The sequence below is a fragment of the Ciconia boyciana genome, chromosome 6 (genome assembly GCF_034638445.1).
Source record: "Ciconia boyciana chromosome 6, ASM3463844v1, whole genome shotgun sequence".
In the NCBI taxonomy this organism is placed as follows: domain Eukaryota; kingdom Metazoa; phylum Chordata; class Aves; order Ciconiiformes; family Ciconiidae; genus Ciconia; species Ciconia boyciana.
Genome location: NC_132939.1, coordinates 790,135 through 812,669, shown reverse-complemented (window position 1 = coordinate 812,669; position 22,535 = coordinate 790,135). Strand labels below are relative to the sequence as shown.

At 43.4% G+C, this 22,535-nt stretch overlaps 2 protein-coding genes and 1 non-coding gene across 4 annotated transcripts in view; 2 read left to right on the top strand and 1 right to left on the bottom strand.

Annotated features, from left to right (window-relative positions):
- The first annotated feature begins 47 nt into the window (after window positions 1-47).
- RPUSD2 (RNA pseudouridine synthase domain containing 2) lies at window positions 48-4,642 on the top strand. 2 transcript variants are annotated; one of them, XR_012043015.1, is made up of 4 exons: window positions 69-566; window positions 1,066-1,362; window positions 2,088-3,458; window positions 4,094-4,642. XR_012043015.1 is itself a non-coding variant. In XM_072864735.1 (3 exons), exons 1-3 carry the CDS (start codon window positions 177-179, stop codon window positions 2,898-2,900), a joined length of 1,500 nt encoding a protein of 499 aa, XP_072720836.1. In that variant the 5' UTR covers window positions 48-176; the 3' UTR covers window positions 2,901-4,401. The 2 variants fall into 2 exon arrangements, 1 of the variants encoding a protein (XP_072720836.1); XM_072864735.1 differs by having other exon boundaries at window positions 48-566; window positions 2,088-4,401.
- Window positions 4,643-6,932: 2,290 nt separating this feature from the next.
- TRNAS-GCU (transfer RNA serine (anticodon GCU)) lies at window positions 6,933-7,014 on the bottom strand. The gene has a single exon. It is a non-coding gene; the product is annotated as a tRNA-Ser (tRNA).
- A 345-nt stretch (window positions 7,015-7,359) lies between these two features.
- The window catches only part of KNL1 (kinetochore scaffold 1), a 29,405-nt gene continuing 14,229 nt past the window's right edge, over window positions 7,360-22,535 (top strand). The window contains exons 1-10 of the mRNA XM_072864734.1: window positions 7,360-7,518; window positions 10,334-10,403; window positions 10,837-10,876; window positions 11,119-11,178; window positions 12,768-12,829; window positions 13,390-13,445; window positions 13,915-13,954; window positions 15,061-15,098; window positions 15,446-15,498; window positions 16,986-22,244. Coding sequence (XP_072720835.1) covers window positions 10,369-10,403; window positions 10,837-10,876; window positions 11,119-11,178; window positions 12,768-12,829; window positions 13,390-13,445; window positions 13,915-13,954; window positions 15,061-15,098; window positions 15,446-15,498; window positions 16,986-22,244 — 5,643 coding nt within the window. The 5' untranslated portion in view covers window positions 7,360-7,518; window positions 10,334-10,368. The remainder of the gene's footprint in view (window positions 7,519-10,333; window positions 10,404-10,836; window positions 10,877-11,118; window positions 11,179-12,767; window positions 12,830-13,389; window positions 13,446-13,914; window positions 13,955-15,060; window positions 15,099-15,445; window positions 15,499-16,985; window positions 22,245-22,535) is intronic.

Sequence of the window (22,535 nt, the reverse complement as noted above, 5' to 3'; positions counted from 1 at the left end):
GGGGCGGGGCTTCGCGCCGATTGGCCGCGCCGCCCGGCGTCTGCCGTGCGTCACGGCGTGCGTCCCGCCATGCGCCGCGCGGCAGGCGGCGCGCCGGCGCGGTGTGGGCAGCGCGGCGGTGCCTGGGGGCGCGGAGCGGGGCCCGGCCGCTGCGCCCGCTCCTTCCACGCCGCGGCATGGCGGAGCCGGGCCCCGGCCCGGGCGGCGGCGAGGGGGAGGCGGGCCCCGGGGACAAGGAGGAAGCGGCGCCGGCCCCTAAGAAGCGGCGGCTGGCGGCCGGGGAGCGCTACGTGCCGCCGCCGCGGAAGCTGAGCGCGGGGGTGAGCTTCGGCGCCGCGCACTTCGCCGAGACCTCTTACTACTTCGAGGGGGGGCTGCGCAAGGTGCGGCCCTACTACTTCGACTTCCGCACCTACTGCAAGGGCCGCTGGGTGGGCCGCAGCCTCCTGCACGTCTTCAGCACCGAGTTCCGCGCCCAGCCCCTCGCCTACTACCGCGCCGCCGCCCGCGCCGGCCGCCTCCGCCTCAACGAGGAGCCCGTGCGGGACCTGGACATCGTGCTCAAGGTGGGCACCCCCCGGGGCCGGGTACCGCCGGGGCGGGGCGCCCCTGGAGCCGTGCCGGTAATGAGCGTGGCGTGGCAGGCCGGTGACCCAGCGTGGGAGAGCCCGGCTCGGCTCTAGCGCTGAGCATCACCCCGAGCAGTGCGGTGAAGTAAGCCCGTGGTGGTGCTGAAGTCTGCGGTCTGTAGGGGGAAGCGGGTCTCCCGGGGAATCCTTACCCCAGTGGGGTCAGGAGCAGGGGGGTCCTGCAGCCCCCGCAGAGCCGGCGTGCCCCACGGCTTCCTGCCCAGCCCCGAGAACGGGCGAGGCACGGAGATACGCTTGAGGCAGGTTATCAAATTAAGATAGCGACACGCAGAGTTGTGGTGCTAAATCCTGGCTTCCAGGACAAAGGGGCTTTCATTTTTTTTCCCCGCCTCGCAATATCAAGCCCCCATCGTGTGTGGCCAGATGGGGTGGTTGTGCAGGCTGGATTCATGCAAATTGTGTGTCTTTCTTGCAGAATAATGATTTCCTCAGGAATACGGTGCATCGCCATGAGCCGCCGGTCACTGCCCAGCCTATCCAGATCTTGGTGGAGGACGATGAGGTGGTGGTTGTGGACAAACCCTCCTCTTTGCCAGTCCATCCCTGCGGCAGGTTTCGTCACAACACAGTCATCTTCATCCTAGGCAAAGAGCATGATCTGAAGGAGCTGCATACCATTCACCGACTCGATCGCATGACCTCGGGAGTGCTTATGTTTGCCAAGACCGTAGAGGTATCCAAGAGGATTGATGAGCAGGTTCGGGAGAGACAGGTGAGAGCTAAGGGCTGCAGTAGTTTTTGGAGTCTCTTGCACGGTATTGTCTTGAAACAGGTCCAAAGTCAGCCAAATTTTTGGTCTAAACAAGTCCAAGTTCCCAAAACAGCTTGTGGTCACCTTACTGTTCTTATTATATTAAGCATGAGAGGCATCAAGAGAAAAAGACTAACTAAAAACTTAATTGATTTTGGTAATATTAGATTGAAAGGGATCCCCTTTCCTAAGGGACTGTGCAAACTGACTGGGATTGTGCAGACTAGTTAGAGAGCAATTTTGTTTGTAAGTGGAAATGTGTCAGTCATCTAATACTTTTTCCATTTTAAAAGTTTCAGAAGTTTTTCTCATTTTTCCAGTGGCTCTTGACCCAAACAGAACTGTAGCTGTAGGGTATTAACTTCCACGATTTGCTTCAAGGCTGTAAACCGAAGGTCACCGAGACATGGCTCTCGAATTTAACGTGAGGAAAATAGGCCAGGCCCTTGTGTTCTTGATTTCCCGACTAGTTGGGGAAAGCGTGAGAGAAATTTGGCTTTAAATAGCTGATTTTATTTTTTTCCCCTTTCCTGTTCAGTTGTAATAAAATTTTGGCAGTATGTTGCCTACAAATGTATTTCACTGAAGAGAAAGAGAGGAGTAGCTAGGATGGGACTTGGGTGTAATCAGGATGGAGAGAGTTTTCTGTTCTGTTTTCTGAGAGTTACTCTTGTGTCTCCCTGTAGCTGGAAAAGGAGTATGTCTGTCGTGTGGTGGGGGAGTTTCCAGAACACGAAGTGGTCTGTGAAGAGCCCATACTGGTCGTTTCTTACAAAGTGGGAGTGTGCCGCGTGGATCCCAAAGGGAAATTCTGCAAAACCATCTTCCAGAGACTCAGTTACAACGGCAAGACCAGCGTAGTCAAGTGTCTTCCACGTACTGGCCGCACGCACCAGATCCGGGTCCATTTGCAGTATTTGGGGCATCCTATTGTCAACGACCCCATCTATAACATGGAAGCCTGGGGCCCCGACAGGGGGAAAGGTGGCAAGATCGATAAAACAGATGAAGAACTCCTTAAGGCGCTAGTAGAGGAGCATCGTTCCAAACAGAGCCTGGATATCTTGGGTATTTCGGAGGAGGACTTGAACTCCAACGCTGAAAATAAAGACTGTGATAATTCAAGTGAGTGTACAAAGTCTGCGCAGGCTGATCCTATAAATGAGAACTCTTGCCTTGCCAAGGACGAGAAGGATCCCGAGAGGGACGCTAAGGATTCTGAGAGAAATGATGTAGCAGCTTGTCCACTGAACTCTGATAGCAACCTGGAAACACTTGAAAAAAATAAAGAACTCGGTTCATGTGAGAATCGGGACGGGCAAACGGGAGAAAAGAGTTCAGAAGAGAAGGACCCTTTATGCCTGGAGTGTAAAATTACAAGGCGGGACCCATCTCCCAAGGAGCTGGTGATGTACCTACATGCCTTGCGCTATAAGGGAGCGGAGTTTGAGTATTGCTCCAAGATGCCCGAGTGGGCAATGGAAGACTGGGAGGAATGACCAAGGACATCTGACACCTACGGACACTGCTGGCCAGGAAAGCATCTTGTAAAGACCCAAGATTAACTTTTTCACTGTGGTTGAGGTGAACAAACTGCCCGTGACTTGAGATGGGGTGGAAAGGATTGTTGGGGCTGGAGAACTGTCCTGGCTGCCCACAGGCACTGTGAAAGATGAGCAGGAAGACGGGGCTACAACACTAGATTTATGTTGTCCTTTAGTGAACTAGCGCTTCAGGGCAGCAAACATCACTCGGCATGGGCAGCTTTGCCTTCCACTTCAACGTATTCTGGGTCTGCTGTCGATTATCCGCACAGATAATTAAGTGCATGCACAGCAACTGTTTTTTCTTCCGGCCTGCTATGTTCTTGTATCTTACAGTAAGAGCCCTGGAATGTCATTCAATATGCTGGATGTTATGTCATACACAAAACTATTTTTACTGTATTTTATTGTCAGACTGATTTTAAAACCCAAACATTATCACCGAGAATGCCGTAAGGTAAAATCAGAGCACTCTGAAGCCGATCCATTTTGTGCTTACTGTTTGTCAGCAAGGTAGGGTTTGCTTTGAAATTGCTCTTCCAGAACTGGTTCAAATAATGACTTAATTTAAAGTTAGTAACTCTAGGGATGGATCTCTTTGTATTGGGCCTATTGTTGGAGGTACTAGTCCCCAGATTTTGTCTTTATGAGATTTATAAGGAGGCTGACGTAGTAGATTTTGCCCTTCTGTTCTGCTACCTCTCCTGTGACTTACCTCCTGCCTTCTCAAAAACATCCAGCTTCTCTTTGAGAACCTTTCAATCTCTGTCCCTTATGCCTCATTGAAAACCTCTTCATACTTGAGCAAAAATCCAAAGTAGAGGTCAGTCTGCCAACTTCTATTTTTTTATTTTTTATTTTTTTTAAACCATACTATAAGCAGGTTGTTTCTGATGGGTGTGGAATTGTTTTTAATATCACTTCAGTGTGACAATCAGCTTTAAAGAAAAATGCTGTTTTATGAACCAGATGACCTTTTTTTTATACTTTTTGTATTAATATGTTTCCAGGATGATAAATATCACTATAGTTCTTATATTCATCAGTGTTCATCGCTTCTTGGCCTCTGGGAGGGTTATTATAATAATTCTGCTGTCTCAGGTTCTTTTTTATCTTTTTTTTTTCCCCTTTTCCGTATGTGTCACCAGTGGTAATGACCAGCTCCGGTGACTGCTGCAGACAATCAGAACCTTTACCTGGGAGAGCCGTGTTGTTTCAGGACTGTTTGCAGACAGTGGTCTCTAGCCCCGTTGCTCCATATCCATGCTTCTCCACGCCCATTCCTACACAGGCCGCACGCATAGCGTTCTACACTTCTAAAATATTAAAGAAGCCTTTTTTAAAGGTGAAGAAAGGAATCCAGAGGATCTGATAACTATTCAGCAAGAGTGGCAACAGCCTTGCTGGAGTGTGGTCTGGTCTCAGATGATCTCTCCTTGTTGTGCCGTGCTCTAGGGAGCTCTAGCTGTTTCTCAGCCCCCCAGGACGTGGTTTTCATGCAGATCTTTTATTACCAGTTTGCCCATTTCACACAGGTTACTGGAGAACTCCCTGCTTCACAGGTGTCTGTGAGTAGGATGCTGGGGACCTGAGGTTGGCCAATGCCCGCAGGAATGACTCCCTCCCTCCTTGGCAAGGCTCCTAGAATCACTTGATGATGTTACCAGCATCAGGACTTGCGTACCAAAACAGAATAAACCAGTGCTTACTTCTTCCCATAGCTCAAAGTAGCCAAGTGATTTCTTTCTCTCCTGGATCATGCCTCTGATCTGTTGAATGTGTCCATAAAAGTTCACTCAGGCTTGAGCTTTGCTCCTCCACATCCTGCCAAGGGTGTCTCGCGATTCTAATTTAACCACAGATTGGATTTTATTTGTTTTCCTGCCATCACGTAGTAAGGCCAGGTCTAGTACTTAGCTACAGGCAGCTCGTTAAACAAAGGGGAGAAAAGGTCCCCTGTGTTTGAGAGATGACACTAAAAACTAGTGTTATCCAGATTGTTCATACACTGAAATACGTATTTTCTGTAACTTGGGCCCCTTCAGTGTATGAATAAGGGTGTCTGCAGCTGTTACCAGCTTTAGATGCAAGGGAAAGGTAGTAGATTTAGGGGCAACAGTTTTAAATCAGACTTTGAGGTGTCCCAAGTTATATTGTCTGGGGTTTTCATTTGGGATGGGGGGTTGTTTGGTTTTCTTCCTCTCTGTAAGAAGTAAGTGTCTGAAAGGGATTGTACTGACTTGTGCCAGTAGATGGAGACTGGATGGCTGAAGGGCCTGATGTGGAACTGGAGCTCAGTGCTGTGGTTTTTACTTTTTCTGGCTATGCATAATGACTGCAGTTAGCATCTTTTAATGATCACACCTTGCTGGTCAAGAAACCCCAGGGCTTCTGTTTTCAAGACACTTTAAACAATGAAAATTTAAGGTTGATTTCACAAGGAGCCTCCTGCCAATTACATCATATTTCATTTTATTTCAGTTCAGAGCTGGTGTCCAGCCCATACGTGCTGTAAACATGGACAAGAAGTCAGCATTTGCTGTTCTGCTAATAGGGAAAGTGTTACTATTAGAGATGTCTTCTGATAAATTCCCATCTAAGGTTAGGTCTGAGGTAAATACTGTGTCCTGGTTGTGGGGTGAGTGTGGGCATAAAGTTGCCTGCACAAAGTGTAGGTCCTGGAAGAAGTCCTTTCTCTAGTACAGTTTTATTTTGATACATCTTTCTGTGCTGCAGCAAAGGACTGGGAGAACGTGCATCTCGCCAGCAGCTAAAGCACTTATCTAGACAAACAAACCCTGCTGGGAACTTCGCTGTGCCTTACCCACTCGTTGTGTAGGATTGACTCAGAATTAACCCCGAAAACATCACCGAGGTGCCCATCTTCCACACGATCCCATTTTTCTAGCTGTTTTAACTAACTGGTCTGTTATGGGTGCCAGTTGTGAGGCTACAGAGTCATGATCTGGCCATTCTCTGCACAGGATTTAGCATAACCTAATTTCCACAAGGATGTAAGTGTAGCTCAATCTGCCGCCGCGTGCGCCTGGAGGGCTCGCGGAGCTGTTCCAGCAAATGATGTGCGAGAGGCCCCTTCCCGCGCTGCGATGATGTGTTCAACCCGTGGAGCAGGGCAGTCCCGTGGGAGCTCTGTGTTTCATTAACTTCTATTTCCAGACTTTTAAAAAGTTAACTCTTGATGGATTAGGCAGAGAGGAAAAGCTTTCCCGTATCTCTTCAATACAATCATTTATGCTTTTTAAATCGTCATAGCTTCATGGAAAGCAAGGCCAAGTGCAATCATAATTTTTCTAAAGCAAACCTTGACGTATTTTCAGTGAAGCACCGGGATCGGTTTGGCTGGAGCTCCCTCAACCCCTGATCTTGCAAATATTTACCCAAAGCTCCCGCTGAGGACGACGCCAGCCCGACTACGACACTGTTGGGATTGCGAGAAGAGATTCAGAAGTGGTTTGTTCCCAGCGGCATCACAGCTTGTGGCTCCGGAGCACGGCCGCTTTCTGAGGAGAAGAGAGGGAAGGCGGCCGACCCCAGGGGCAGGCAGAGATCCGGCAGCTCGGCCAGCCCCGCCAGGACCCAGACACCCGGGGCTGTGGCACCTAAACCCGCGGGACGCTGTCCTGGCACCGCCACGGTCACGGTGCCTGCCCCGGGCGGCAGCTTCGCTTCCCCTTCTTTCTGTGTCAGCCCGGGGAGGCGGGAGCCCGAGGGATCTCCCCACGGGCCGCAGGCGCCGCGTGGGGCCTACCCCCGCGGAGCGGCCCGCCCGCAGTGCCCGCCTCCCCTCACGCCCTCCCCCGCGCCACGAAGAGCGGCCGCCGGGCTGCCGTGGGAGGGCGGGAGCTCGCCGGGGCTGACGGGCCGCGCCCTGACCAGGCCGTAAGCCAGCGGCAGCGAGCGGCTCGGTCCGCCGAGAGGTGGGGGGCAAAAAAAAAAAAAAAAAATGGGGGAAAAATTTCCGCCTCTCGACGAGGATGGGATTCGAACCCACGCGTGCAGAGCACAATGGATTAGCAGTCCATCGCCTTAACCACTCGGCCACCTCGTCACGACAGTTCCTTTTCTCGCCCAGCCTATAAGAAAGTACGCCGACCGCTCCTGGCATCTTCTCCCACCCGCCGCTCTCTCTGCGAGGTGGCGCCGGCTGCTCGGCCCTTCCTTGGCACAACGCAGAGCGAGGCCGCCCCGCGGGGACCGAGCAACCCCGCGCCGACCGGCCGCCGCCGCACCGGCCTCCTCGCTGCGGCCGCGGGGCGTGCTGGCGAGGGGAATACCGACATGGCAGGCTCCGGGCCGATTCCGCCGAGGCCGCCATGTCGTACGGAGCCCTGGGGGGCGCCATGCTGTACGGCGGCCGCCGTAGAGCGCCACTCTGCTGTCGTCACGACGGCGATTTGGCGCGAGGCGCAGGCGCGCCAGGCGGCGGTTAGATTTGAATAGCGAAGCGGCGGCGGCCCAGCCCTATGGGAGCTGGGGGCCGGCGGGCGGCGGCGGAGAGGAGCGGGGAGCGCCCCGCCGGCGGCAGGCGTGAGGGCCGTGTCTGGAGCAGTGGGTGAGAGCGGCCGCGGAGCGGTCCCGGCGGGGGGGGGGGGGGAAGGCGAGAAGAGGCCGGGCCGCGGGAGCGCGGGAACGCCTGAGGCGACGGCCGTTGCCTGTCGCTGAGGCGGATCCTGCGGGGTAGCGACCGGTGAGGGGAGGGCGGACAAACGGCGGGAGGAGAGGCCTTCCCCGCGGACCTGGCGCCTCTAGGAGCGAGGTGGAAAGAGCGTTGAGCGGCATCGGGCCCGGGCCTGAGGAGATTTCACCTGGGGTAGCTGGGGTCGGGGACGGCCTCGAAGCGTGAGAGGAATCGCCTGATAAACTGACCGATGAATGCAATCTTGATCAATACGAAGTGATTCACGTTTGGGAAAACACTGATATAAGTGATAATGAGGTGTAATTCAGCATTTGGAGGTTGTTCTGGACAGTGCTCCCAGCCTGTCAGCCCTGTCAGGGCGGAAAAACAAACAACACAGGGAATCGTGAGGGAAACAGCTTGAGAACAAAAAGGAATGGTAAAGAGAGACTAAATAGATTCTTACTCTTAAAGAGGGAGAAGGCCGAGGAGGGCTTGGATGGGCATCTATAAGATCATGAATGAACTGAAAAAAATTATGGAGTGATTCTTCAGGTTCACAGTGTGGAACTGAGAGGTACTTAATTATCAAATATAAGAATGAAAAGAGGTGCTTTTTCATAAACAGCGGAACAAAGCATTTCAACTCGCTGCCATATGCTTGTAGGTCAAAGATATGTAAATAAGTTCAAAGAAAGATCAGAGAATGACTACTGAGCATGTTGATTGGGACGTGAATTCCAGATTAATAGACCTCCTAATAGCAGACTCCTAGCAGACTAATCGAGGCTTTCTATAGCCATGCTCTGTTCCTTCGCTCCTCCCCAGACACCTGTATGCAGGGCCATCTTTTATGTCACTTCTTTGTTGCGTTTAGTCTGAGCCAGTGCAGCAGCTCTTATGTGCCAAGCATGCGGGCCGCTGGCCGGGGGGCCACCGCGGGATGCCTGCCTGAAAGCAGTGTCTTGGTTTTGTTGCCTCAGAGCTGCAGGCCCTGAAAGCCAAGGCCTCTCCGGCTACCTTTTTGACTGGTACTGACATAAACCTGCTACATCTTTGGTGAGAGGAATTACTCTGCAAAAATAAAACAAGAAATTAATAAAGTTTGTTTCAGCAGATCAGCTTCTGTGTACAAGTACAATGTCATTCTGGGAAACTTCTCTGGCTCTTATTTGTTATACCTTCACACTTAATGGTGTCTTCAAAATTGTGCTTTTTTTTCTGTTTAAGCAAACAGAAATTTACTGGGGGAAAAAAAACCTATTGGTTAAGTTTTTTCATCATGCTTTCTGGCCCTGCCTGAACATTGTCTTTTTCCTTTTCCCTCCCCCCGTAATTCAAACTCTGCTCTGCCTTGTGAGCAATAGCCCAATAACATGCAATAGCATTTTATGTGGTTTAGCATTTTGCTAAATCTAGATATTTCTTTTTCCTACAAAAGGCTTAGTTTTAGCTTGGGAAATAAGAGTCAGTTTGTGATTTAAATCACCTATAATGAGGTAACTGGCTTGGTGGACAAGGGGAGAGCAGTGGATGTTGCTTATCGGAGGGAAATTATCAATGTGTACGAATACCTGATGGGAGGGTTTAAAGAAGATGGAGCCAGACTCTTCTCAGTTGTATCTAGTGAAGGAACAAGAGTCAGTGGGCACAAACTGAAATACAAGGAATTCCATTTAAACATAAGGGGGGAAAAATGCAGTGAAAGTGGAACAGGTTGTCCAGAGACAACCTGAACAGGTTTCCTCTTTGGAGATGCTCAGACCTGGAATGGACAATGTCCTGAGCGACCTCCTGTAGCCTTGAGCAGGGGGGTGGACTATATGATCTCCAGAGGTCCCTGCAGACCTGACAGCCTGTGATGCTGTGAAACACAAAAGCTGAGCAGTTCTGTGCAGATCTCTCTATTTCTATTTGTAAAACTTAATTGTAAGTTTTACAAATCACTTAATCCTTACTTAGGCAAGGGTTTCTCTTACAACATTGCTTGCTGAGGTTTAGCAAGGGGAGAATAAAGTAATGTGATAAATGCTGTCAGATTGCTTATAGCTCTCCTGTAAGGATACTTTACGTAGTTATTGATGGAGGGATGCACGTAGATAAAGATCATCACTGAAATCTAGGAAATAGCAAAGAAAATTGCATGTATTGATCTTATAGAGTCGATTCTCTGGTATGGTTTTTTGGTGGTCTTTGTCAGGTCCATGGGAGCTGAAGTTATGAGGAATATTAACCTGGTATTCAAAGCCCTGGATTTTGTTGTGGTTTACAAGAAATGTTAGGCAATATTAAGTCTATGTTAGCACTGGCATCCTGTCAGTGTGGGTTAATTCATTTTATTCCCTTATGCAACTTTTGATAAGTGTTGTAGTTTTCTGTGCTAGTGGGAGTTATTGGCATTGACATATGATATTCTTGGGCTGAGGGAAGTACTGACTGAAAAATTGTCTTGTGTGTCAGAGCAAAGTAGCAAACTTCGTATTGTATAAGGTTGGATCACATTGATCTCCAACAGTTACCAGAATCTTAACTTTAAATAAAAGGACGCCTAAACAGTAAGACTTAAACTGTTAGCACAGTTGTTTTATAATATGATAGATAAGAGGAAAACGTGGACTTGAGAGGCTTATTACACCTCAGTGCATTTCTGTGACTAGAGAAAGATAGAGAGAAAAATTACAGCATCTAAGGCTACTAGCGGGTTTATGCAATTTTCTTACTGAGGTTCATTAATGTTTTTGGATTTCAGTACTGTATTTTATAGGAAAAGCACATCCTTCAGAAATGGACACGATTTGTGTAGACCCTAACATGGAAAAGTAAGTTGAAACCTTCTAAGAATTTTCTTGTTATATAAATATTGTTGTTTAGAGGTAAAACTTTTCTTAATCCCTGTGTGCACTTCAGCATCTCTTGAATGAAGTGGGGTTTTCATTGTGAAGAAGAACAACAGGGAGCTTCTTTGATCATGTGTAGGAAATCTCTGAGGAACTTTCATAGCAGTGGATTGTCTGGAGACTAACTGGCCATGGGGGTTGCAGGGCAATCTGCTGAATTTTCCAAGGCTTATTTTTGGGAACTAGTGCTAGAATGAATGATCTGTTCCAGGCAAGCTTGTTTATTTAATTTCACACTTGTAAAAATAATGGAGAAATCCATTTCTTAACCTTAAAAATGCGACAGTACCTTTCAAGAAATACATCTTGGTTCAAGTTTATGCCCTAATACCAGTTTCCCTTTTTTCCCCTCCAGTGATAATACAGAGCACATCAGAGGGAAGCGACTGTCCTCTGTGAGTAACTTAAGACATTTCTCAAGAGACAACCGTGTGAGTGAGTGAAAGAAAGAAAGGGAAGCTGTAAAGAGGAACTTGTTTTCTCATCACAGTTGAAGAAAAGCATTCCAAAAGCAAAGAAAGAGCCTATTAGAATGATATGATTGACTGGAGCACTGGTGGCTCTTAGAAACTCTCCAGCCAAGTAGTCAGTTCTTGTAGTTGGAGCTGATCTTCTCAACTATTATATTTTCTTTTAGATCTTAAAGGCTCCGCGAAATCCTCTTGATGATCTGGGAAATGGGAATGAATTGTCGCAGGTAGGTCTATTAAGTTCTTTCTTGCCGATGCTCTTAACATCTTCAGTTTGCTCGTCAACTTGTTGCTTATTAAACTGTGTCACTAGAGTAATGCAGGTGTAAAAACTCTTGTAATAACTGCTTAGGAGGATAATGTTTGGAGTACTCAATATTATAAGAAATCCATCGAGTTTTTCTTATACTTCTATTTTACATCAGAATATTTATTCTATCAAGAAAAGAGGAATAAACAGAGATTAATAGGCATAACTTGCTCCTGCTGTAGTCCGTTGGACTTGAAGTTTGGTCCACCCGTGTACAAACTGGTACAGTCAGTAAGATGGTTTTACATCTGAAACAAACTGAGCCTGCCAATTTATTTAAAGTAAAAGCTAAAAAATAAACATTCTCTTCCAGAAATACATACAGAATATATTTCATGTTTATAGTGTCCGTTCTTTCTTAGAAATTTTAACTATAGGCCTGTTAAGTTTGGATTTCTTTTAAATGCCATTTCTACCTAGGGTGTGTTCTATGGACTAATGTTCTCGTTGCATCATATATTTATATGATTTAGCTGTTTCTGATTACAGAACTTGAAAACTCATTTTTAGCATATAAGGCTTTCAGTGAAAAAGCCTCTAATAATTTCTTTAGAATATGAAATATGAGCCTGAAATACTTATGCACAACACATCTATTTTAAAACTGGGTTGAGTATGAAGAGGGGCTCACAGTCTTCATGTAAACTGTAATACCTGTTAAGAATGATGAACAGTACTGCTAATGAGCAATATAAGACTATCATACACAATAGTGTGACATCATTCATAACTGCTTGTGTTGCAGACATGACTTAAAAAAAAAAAAAAAATGAAGTCTTTTACAGGCTTTGTTAGTCATGTGCATATAATGGGTAGTGCCAAGTCTGTTAATACTTCATGTTTTCTTAAACAATGAGCATTCCAGTCCAGAGACCGAGCTATTTAGTTAGGGAAGCTTATTGCAGAGAACTGCACGGCAGTGGTATGATGACTTAGCTTTCCAGTATATGTAATACTGCATCATTACATACCTTGTAACATCACATTTGTATGATCATGTAGTCAGTGACACCATTTAAACATTTCTATAGGAAAATGGTGACTTTGATTCTTTCATGAATCCTTCCCTTTTTCCCATGAAGACAAACCTTTTTTTTTTCAGTTCTTGTAATGGAAAACTAAAGAAAAAAAATCCTGCAACTCTCTTGCTAAGCACCTACATATATTTTCCCTAGTATGCCAGACAATATATGCCAGACAGAAATCCTTATAACTGCTGTTCTGCTTCTTGTGTTTGAAACCAGGCAGTTCTCACAAAGTGATCTTTAGATCCTGCTTCTTATGAGATGGGTGTCTTTATGTCAGGAGAAGTTGGAGAGCTATAAAGTAGTTTAAGGATGTTGGTAAATAGCTGTTGTCTATGAGCTTGTTGGGCTCATAGATTATTATTTTGAGGGTGGTGTGGTTTTTGTTTGGTTTTGAGTTTCATGAAAAGCTATGCTTATTGTGGCTTATGGGATAGGAACAGTTCTCTGTATATCAAAGTGTTGTGTTCTTTATTGTCAGGATATCAACATAGAAAAACGTAGGAAAAACTCACGCCGTGTCAGCTTTGCGAACACCATAAAGTAAGTTTGATCTGAAGGATGCCAATCTACATCCTTTATTTAAGCATAAAATGCAGGCTATAGGTAATAACTTGGTACCCCCTAAAATGCACGCTATAGGTAATGATCTGGTACCCCCTAAAATGCACGCTATAGGTAATGATCTGGTACCCCCTAAAATTGCTGTTTGCCTACATTTGTGAGCAGTCAGTGAAGGCAAACCGGTGACTGTTGTTGCATTGAGTTGATTTTGAGCCCCAAGAGAGCCATTATTCATTTTATCTTCCTAGATAGAAAAAAACGGTTCAGTGAATTTAATATAACTAGGAATTTTTGCTTCCCATTAATTTTTTTAGTGATTTCCACCTTAAGTATGATAATGGCATCTTCCTGCTGGAAAATATGGTTGGGTTCAGTAAGCTTCTGGCTTTTGATGTCTCATTTCAGAGCATACCATGTGGAAAGATTGAAATTAGGGCTGAATTTTTCTTTTTTTTTTTTTTTCTTTGCTTCAAAACAGATGGTCTTGTGTTTTTCAAAAACTGGGTTGTTTTGTTTTGGTTCTTTTTGCTTTTTCTTAGCTGCAGAGTCTTCCAGCGAGATCTTAAGAATAGCACGGCAGAGGGAGAAAGTACAGGTAAAACTCCTTTCTCTTCTCCTGATAAGATTTGCAGACTATTAGTAACAAGATTTTAGCCTGAATTTAAGAAGTCAGGCCTGTGCATCACAGGTCAGGAACAATATGGTCAGCTGTTTATAATGGGCTGGCTGAAAACCCATTAGTTACTGGTATTGTGGACCTTGTAGCTCAGAAAAGGAGTTATTTTCTTAGACAAAACGCACCTAGAACAAAATCTGCCTTGGCGATTTAGATCAAAAGAAGGCTGAGCAGAATGCCATATTCACTCTGTCAAAGATCACCTAGGAAGAATTTGAAAAGCTAATGCATTTTCAAGTACTTTGCTTCTCTGGGTTTTTGCCACAATAAGAAGGCATATCAAGAGTGAGAACTTCAGAACATCCTTTTCTATGCAGTTTACTCTTGTCTGTGAATGTTTTGATCATGCTTCTCAGATTGTAATGTCTAATTTTCTTACTATTTTTAGAGTGTGCAGCAGATACGAGGAACGATGTCCTGCTTAATCAGTAAGTTTGAAAAAAACTCCCATGACTATAGAGTTCTGTCCTGCAAATACATTTCTTCACATGACATGCAACCACCAAAATACTACCCCTCAAAGAAATGCAGCGTACATATTTATTTAGATATAAAATTGCTCAGTGCTTTTGATTGGTGAAAGAAGGGATACAGCAAAAAAAGGATATAGCTGTGTTGGTCACTCACAAAAAGATAGCAGTTTCTGAAAAATTGAACAATTATGGCTTGAAACTGCTTCCTTCCAAAGCTGATTGCTTGGGAATGTTTTCCAGGAAAGACCTACCAGATTCCATATCTGATAGACATAGTCTTCAATATTTATTACTATAACTTTTTTCCCTCAGAGGTAGATAAAATGTTAGTCTGGCCTCAAAGTGCTTGTCTAGATAAAACACAATGATGGGATTTTAAAAATGAAAATGACCTGGTAAGTAAAATAACAGATTTGGACAGTTTCTGTGTATGAAGGGAAATTTCTTACATTTAAAATGTATAGCAAGGAAACAGCTTATGTACAACTGTAGTTAACTCATGCTTTTAAAGGTATCAACCCAATATAGTAACATATCTATATGTGTGTGTGCATATATAAATAAAAATCAGTACTCTAGCTAAGGTTTCTTGGTCTTGAAAGAGCAATCAATAAAACAGTGGAGAGCGGAAGGCATAAAAGTTAGATGGAAAACCACACAAGCTGGTTGTTGTATCTGGCTTTTTGTTTTAGAGACACAATTTCAGGCTTTAGGAACACAGCTTCAGTTTCCCAAAGAGAAAAGAATAACTACAAGTGGGAGGTCTGAGTTAAAAATAAAGAATTAATCTTTTCTCTGTTTTTTACTTGTCACTGAGGAATTAAAATGCCATCTGTATGTTGAACAATGGCTTGTGGCATGCTAAGATGAGAGAATCTCTTGGGGAAAATAAGATCGTAACTCAAATTAGAATATATTGAAGACATATAAGTAATGTCTGGTATCTGCTGCCCAGTCCCGTATGAGCTATGCATCAGAAATCTCTGCCTTTTCAGTATATTGCTGAAGCCTTCTGTTTTGAAATCTCTTAACAAACTGTTTACCTAACCCACCTTTTGTAGAAATGAAGAACCTGAAGCTGTTCCATGTGAGATCACTGGTGAGTTTGGAAATAGATTTAATAACAAAATGACTATCTTTATTCAAAACTAGTGATTCTGTTTGAATAATTTTAACATGCCTAGAACAATCTCCCTGACCGAGATGACTATTGCATGAACGGGCTTTGTCCCATAAATCTGTTTACAAGCATCGTACTGTAGAAGTATGGCTGGCTCTTCCACATGCTGAAGGGAATACTGAAAATATTTTTCAGGCTATATTTGGTTTTAATTGTACTTACTGACTCAGTGGTATTTGTAAAACAAGTGCGTAGATCTTCATCTCAGTGGATAAAATAGTAAGAAAATAGCACAACAAATGGAGTATTTCCTTTTCTTTCAACAGGGATGAACACTTTGCTTCATGCCCCTATCCAGGCATTGGTGCAGCAGACTGAGGTATATGAAAGCTATTATTTTTTTGGTGCTGAAAATATCAGTGTCCAAAATATATTCCAATAATTCGGGTAGTAAAGATGAAAAATGTAACTCAACTGACTAAAAAAGAAATCCTTGCATTCACATAAAATTCTTCTGAAAGCTAATCTTCTATATTCTGAAGTATTTTTCTAATCTGATAGGCATTATACTGCAGTATTGATAACTGGATTCTAAAATTGCTTGCTAATTTTTCAGTACCTGAGCTGGTTCCTCCATTCTTTTCAATTCATATCTAAGAACAGGCAAAGGAGCTTATGTTTCACATAGGTCTGGTTATGTATTTTTTCTCATCTATTACTCTCTGCTTGTGTATTTTTCTTCTGTGGGTAGAATGGATATGCATAAATGTACTCTCTGTTCCTGCTGGTAAAAAGCTTTAGACAAATTGCAATGATTAGCATGAAAAGGTAACTGAGTTTCTTCCGTTGAATCAAGTAATAACACAAACTTTTTAGCCAAGACCCTGACAGGCACAATTGCATGGAAATCCTGGACTGTGTCACACTTCAGTGATGATGTTATGGCACTGTGGTGTTAAACAAAGCAATTGTCGAAACAGTCTCCCTTACTGCAATGGCTTCTGACTTTTATATTGAGTTTAAAGATGTGGCTTAAAAACATATGGTAGCCCTTGTTAATGAATGTTAAAAACCAAACCAAACAAAAAAACCCAGTTAAAATCTAGTGTGGATGAGAAGATGTATACCGTGAGGCTATAAAGGTCAGACTGAACTCCGTCTCCTTGTTTTGGGTAATGTATATGGCTGTGCTTCTTCTTCTAGTATATTTTATTTCTTGCATTTATATGATAGCATATGTAATGTGAAGTAAACATGAAGCTGTTCTTAATCAATATATTCATTATAGTTGATAAAATATAGCATTATATCTTGTTACTGGCCATTTTTTTCCTACAGCTTTTAAACTGTAAATCCTCTTTCTTAAAGAGACTAAAATCTCCCTAGCTGGTGGTGGAAAAGTCTTTTAAAACTTACAACTTGGTGCTGCTGCTTTGGGCCACATGCATGATAAGCTGGGAAAGGTTTTTACCTGCAGTTATGGGGGGGGAAAGGCGGAAACCACACTGTAGAGAGATAGAAAGTACTGTTCCATAAGACTCAGTAATTGTTCCATGCTTACCAAGATATGTCTAGATGTGAAGTCTTTGCCCAACAGTAAAACTGAGACACGTTCTTTCAAAAAAAGCCATTTAAATGTGATATGATCTAATAATTAAGTCATCATCCTTTCCTTGAATGTGTTATTGCTTATTGACGAGGACTAAAATAAGTTGGTTTTTTTTTTCCAAAGAGAAGATTTAAAGATAGGGCTATAACCTTAGGACTGCATTAGTTGACTTTTGATTTAAATAGAATAAACCATTGTATCATGTTTTAAGTGTCAGTAACTGTAATTTCTTCCTTTTTTTTTTTTTTTTTTTTCAGTGGCATGATGTGGACAACACCATTCAAAGAACAACTAGGCATAACACCACCCTCATCTTTTCAGATGAAAATGAAATGGATATGACAGCTAGTCACACTGCAGTGATCACACGTAACCTGAAAAACGATCAAGCTGATAAAACTGAGAAAATAGATATCACATCATTTCTGGCTGGGTTAAACTCTAACAATGGAAAGGCAGAAATGAGCAAAGAATTTCATTTTTTCTCTGACCCTACAAGCCATTCATGCCCATCTTTTGAACAGAAGGAAGATACTACTGCTGTAAAAAAAATAAATTTCAATGAATTTTTGATGAGCTTGAAGTCAAATGAAAAGTCACTCAATCCTATTGAGGGACCTGAAAAAGAGAATGTTTTTTTTGTCCCTTCACAAGTCTCAGAAGACATGGCACGATCGTCGGTGGCATTTGCATATTCCCATGAACCACTGGACACCTGCAATGTAACAAAAGTCTTTAGAGGGCAAGATGATGGAATGGAAATGACAAAATGCCAGGCATCTGACGTTAAAGCTATGTTTTCTGGTATCTGTGAAGCTCCACCAGAGCAATTATTGTGTGCGGATGTTACTGAGGCATTTGCAGACGATGGAATGGATATGACAACTAGTCACACTGTAAAAATGTCTTTTCCCTTCTCCAGTGTCGGGAATCAAAGTCTAAACTTCAAAAAGGATTTCCCATCCACAGAGTTTGACCATTCTATATTAAAGAGAGCATCTGATCAGCACTTCATTGTTCAGCAGGACCCTCAACTTTGTACAGACAAAAAAATAGTAAATGTTGAAGAGAGACGAGATCCTACAGTGCTGCGAACTGTTAAACAAGAGGCCAGAACAATGTCTGCCATCCCAGGATCCATTTCGTCTGAGACTGTCTTCCGAGGTGATAAAACTGTTGTTTTTTCTAAATGTGATGACATGGAAATTACTGGGAATTATACAGATGTAATCTATAATGACAGTACTAAAGAAATGAACAGTTCACATCATAAAACTTTTGAAAAGCCAGTTAATACAAACTCTTCACTAGCAGAAAACAGACGTCCAGCACACGGTGATAGGGACATTACAAAGAGTCTAACATCTTTAGATAATCGAGCTTCTGTGTCATATAAAGATAGTGCACTTGAGCTATCTTTGGGCTCAGATGAACGAATCGAAAAAGTGAGCCAAGATCATGGGACTGCTTCAGTGAATGTTGGTTTTGATTCATGTGCAAATTCAGTGTCTACTGGTGTTTCTACAAGCAGACTTCAGCACAGACTAGCAAACTCTCAACGTGTTTCTCTGCCAGGTGAGAAGACAGTAATATTCTCAGGAGAAGACATGGACTTGACTAAAACCTGTGTTGTCAAGGATGATGGAAAGAATGTTGAAAATGAATGTCCTGCTGGATTGTCCACCTCTGTCACCTGCAAACCTCATTTTCTTGATAACAGATCTACATCTCTCAATTTAAATGAACAGGAAGAAATGGAAATAACTAAATGCCATGCTGTTGTCATTGATGATCAGTGCAATGGGATAACTGCAGAAGCAAAACAAATGCATTGTAAAATAATACCAAGAAAGAACCAGAACAAACATGTCAGTGAAGGTGCAAATGCTTTAGATATAGACAAGGAAAATCTTGAGGTGATCAGTATCGATGGGAATATTAAAAGAAGCCAGGCTATAGAAATGAATAGTAAAGATCTTGAGATGATAATGGTTGATAAGAAGCTTGGAAAAACAAACTTTCAGGCAAGTGGTCCAAGTTCCTGTGCAACGAGCATGTGTTCATTACAAGAGCAAAAGAGAGATGCCCCTGAGAATATTGTCACCGACACCTGTGCATTCGTGTCTTTGCAAAGTCAGAAAGTTGTTATCTCTCAACCTTCGGAAAAAAACCTTCTAAACGCTTCAGTTTTCTGCACAAATGACAAAACGAGTAGGTTTTCAGATGATGAAAACATGGACATAACCAAAACTCATCCTGCTGCCTTTGATGTTGCTCCTATTAATACAGTACAAGAATACGAGAATAATCATAATCAAAATAACGTAATACCCAAGCAGCTGCAAAACCAGACCTTCCAGTTTTCTGCTAGTTCTGGTGTAGATATTGCAAGTCAGACTGCAGCAATAGAATGTGGGGATTTGAAAATGAACACAAATAAGCAAACTGTTACTCCTTTGGCTGCAAATGGTTCACTTGTTTCCAGTAATGAGCCTGTTCCCTCTGGAATGAAAGGAAACGAACAACTTGGAACAATATTAGGAGTAAAAGCAGATTGCCAAAACTCAGACAGGCAAGAGAAAACCTATACTATGAAGGTAGTAAACAAAGTATTGCCAACTCGTGTAGATTCTGAAGAAACTGTTTTATCAATTGAAAAATCTCTCTCAGAAGAGGGAGATCCGCACTCAGTTGATGGCCTGCACTTGAGGGGTGCTGAAGAGCCGTTACTAGCCAATACGTCTGAACCACATAAGGGAAGTTCCCAATTGCCTTCACTTTTAGAAAAGTCAGTTGTGTTTCCCTCTGGTGAAAACATGGACTTGACTGGAAACTGTGCGGTAATGGTTCCTGATCACAACATCAATCGTGTTTTATCAGAAAGAAAAGCGGTACCTGGGCACATTGTTCAAGACAAAAATAAAATAATGCCCTTAAAAAAAGGGGTCATGATGACAGTAAATAGTCAGGAGCAGCCTGCATGCAATGTGTACTCCTTGGTATCTGGCAAGAAAATGTTACCCATGACTGGTTTAAAACATTTGCCTTTTGCAGGTGAGAAAACAACCATATTTTCAGAAGATGCTGATATGGACATCACCAGAAGTCATACAGTTTCAGCAGACAAAATAATTTTGCAGTGTAAAAGTTCAAATGATGACATATCTTTAATTTCTGGAGATAAAACTTGTGTTTTTACCTACAATGACGACATGGAAATAAGTAGACTCGATACTATTGCAGTTGACAAATCTATGGAAAAGGCTGCATCTCAAGGGATGCTTAGCATGGCTAAAAGGACTGGAAGGAAAAGCTTGAAGGGAACAACAGGGGAAAAGACTGTTTTATTCTCACTGAACAATGAGAATGATGACATGGAGATCACAGAGAGCCATACGGCTGCAATAGGCCATGAAATTGCCTTGCAAAATGAGGTAGGGCTTCCTTCTGTCTCTTCAGCTCATCCTGTTAAAACTGTTATGTTCACAAGTAGCCAGGCTGACATGGACATTACCAGGTCCTGCTCTGCTGATAAAATTCCCATAAAAGTTGTATGTGATGATAAACTGCACTTGGATAAGGAGGTTGGACAGCAAGCACTTTCAAATAGTGAAGCTACTATGATTGCTATGGATGATATGGAAATCACTAAAACCCATAATGTAGCTTTGGAAGAAAATTGTCTGCAAGGTAGGCAACCCAATCAGTCTGTTCCTTTAACTTCCACAATTATGTTTACGAGTTACCAGGCTGACATGGAAATGACCGAGTCTCACTCTGTTGATGAAAGTATTGAAAGAGTCTTACGTGAGGATAGGTTAAACCTGGCCAAGCAGGTTGGACAGGAGGCTGTTTCAGACAGCAAAACCATCATTTTTACTTTGGCTGAGGATATGGAGATCACTAAAACTCAGATCGCTGTATTAAATGGTGAAATTGATGTACAGGACAGAGAGTCCGTTCCAGCCATTTCTGCAGTTCCTGCTGATAAAACCATTGTGTTTACCCACAACCAAGATGATATGGAAATAACTGCATCTCATACTATTGCTGTTAATAACAATATTAATGGATTTGAGAACCAAGAAGTGTCACATAAAAGCACTCAGCAACCACACTTGCATGGTGCATTGTTGTCATCTTGCAGAGATGAAACAGATTCCCCGCATACAAAAGATGTGAATGGTGAATATCATACAAAATCTAAGGATAAGCCCAGCACTCCCTCTTCTGCTTCATCAGCCTCAGCATTTCCTAGTGAGGAAGGAGCTATCAAAGTCCACAGTGGCACAACACCAGATTCCATTTATTCTGTCTTGCTTCCAGAAGAGGCTACAGATGTGCGGGCACCACAGGATCTTGACCTTCCCACAGATAATTCTGCCCCTGTAAACAGTCAGCAGGATCTCTTACAGCCAGAAAAACTGAAATCAAAGAGAGTCTCTTTCAAGCTTCCAGGTAATGGGCCCATGGATTGCAGTGAAGAAAGTGGCGATTTGGTATCCCATGTTTCACTTCCCATCCAGCAACCAGATTCTTTGGCGGGTTCTCCAGATGCACGTAGTACTCAGAGAAACCAAGTATTGCAAGATGATTCATCTAGACATGAAGATTTAGCCACAGATTTAGGCTCCGCTGGAGCAAGCCTTGTTCCGGTTTCTAAAAAGGAATTAAAGGAAAATGAGGGGCTGTCAGCTGAAGGGGAGACACCTCCAAAAGACTTTCAAATAAACTCTGAACAAACTAAGCAACTTTTGGTCAGTGACAGTCCAGGAGATCAAATAGATCCTACTCTTGCACCTGAATTATCAGGTATTTTAAATGTTTGTTCCAAACTGAAAAATATTAGAAGGAAATCTGCAGTTTTCTCCGTTTCTGAAACTGCTTTTTCTGACCAGTTGCCCAAATCATCAACTCAGCCAGAGGATACCTTGAGGTTAGGAAAAAATAGTGTAAATGAACCAAATAATTTATTTTATACGAAAGAGCAGGACAACACATGTCTTGAATCTGGAGCTGCTCCCGTAGATGCAAATTTAGGCACAGCACTTAAGGATAAATATCAGGGAATAAATGCCCCTCTAGTTATCTTCCAGCCTAAATTACCAAACAGAAGAAATCCTTCTGTTTCTAGTGTAAAAGACATAAATGCAAAATCTTCAGACAAAGGAGAAGCACCCATTTCAGAAGTAAGCGTAAACGCTCATGAGACCCCAGGTAACAAGAAGTCTAGTAGGCAGAACTTCAGCCCTTCTCAGTTTATAGCAGAAGAATTTCTTCCCGTCTGCCTAGAAGAAATGGATTCAAATGAATCTGTAAGCTCTGAACTCGTGGAAAATGCTTGCAATGAGATAAGCAAAAAACAAATCTCCCACAGTGAAAAGAATCAATTTGAAGAGACAACAACTTGCAACAACACAAAAAGAGCTTTGGAACAACATGAGGAGGATCTTCAAAGTCCAAAGAAGCTCAAGAGGGATGAAAACTTGGATGGTGAGGCCTCCCAAGACTTGCAGGTGAGCCTAATCACTCATTGTAAGGATACAGTGAACACTAACAGGACTTCTGTTTAAGCTTTGGGGTGTAAGCAGATCTATTGGTAGGTTTTCTTGTTTCTCTTAAGCACCAGTTTGCTGTCATTTTGCTGTGTCGTCCCCTGTATTTTTCGTTGTTTTGCCAAAATAGAAGAATCAGGTTGATGTGTGCAACTTTCCTGAACCATGCAAAACAGACAGAATAAGGGATATGTCAATTTTAAATAATTCTCTCCATAGTATCCTTTTAAACCTTTCTCGACTAAATACTCT

Coding starts and splice junctions, on each gene's coding strand:
- RPUSD2 (XM_072864735.1), top strand. CDS start 177: ATGGCGGAGCCGGGCCCCGGCCCGGGCGGCGGCGAGGGGGAGGCGGGC. Junction 567..1,065: donor ACCTGGACATCGTGCTCAAG/GTGGGCACCCCC, acceptor TCTTTCTTGCAG/AATAATGATTTCCTCAGGAA. Junction 1,363..2,087: donor AGCAGGTTCGGGAGAGACAG/GTGAGAGCTAAG, acceptor GTCTCCCTGTAG/CTGGAAAAGGAGTATGTCTG.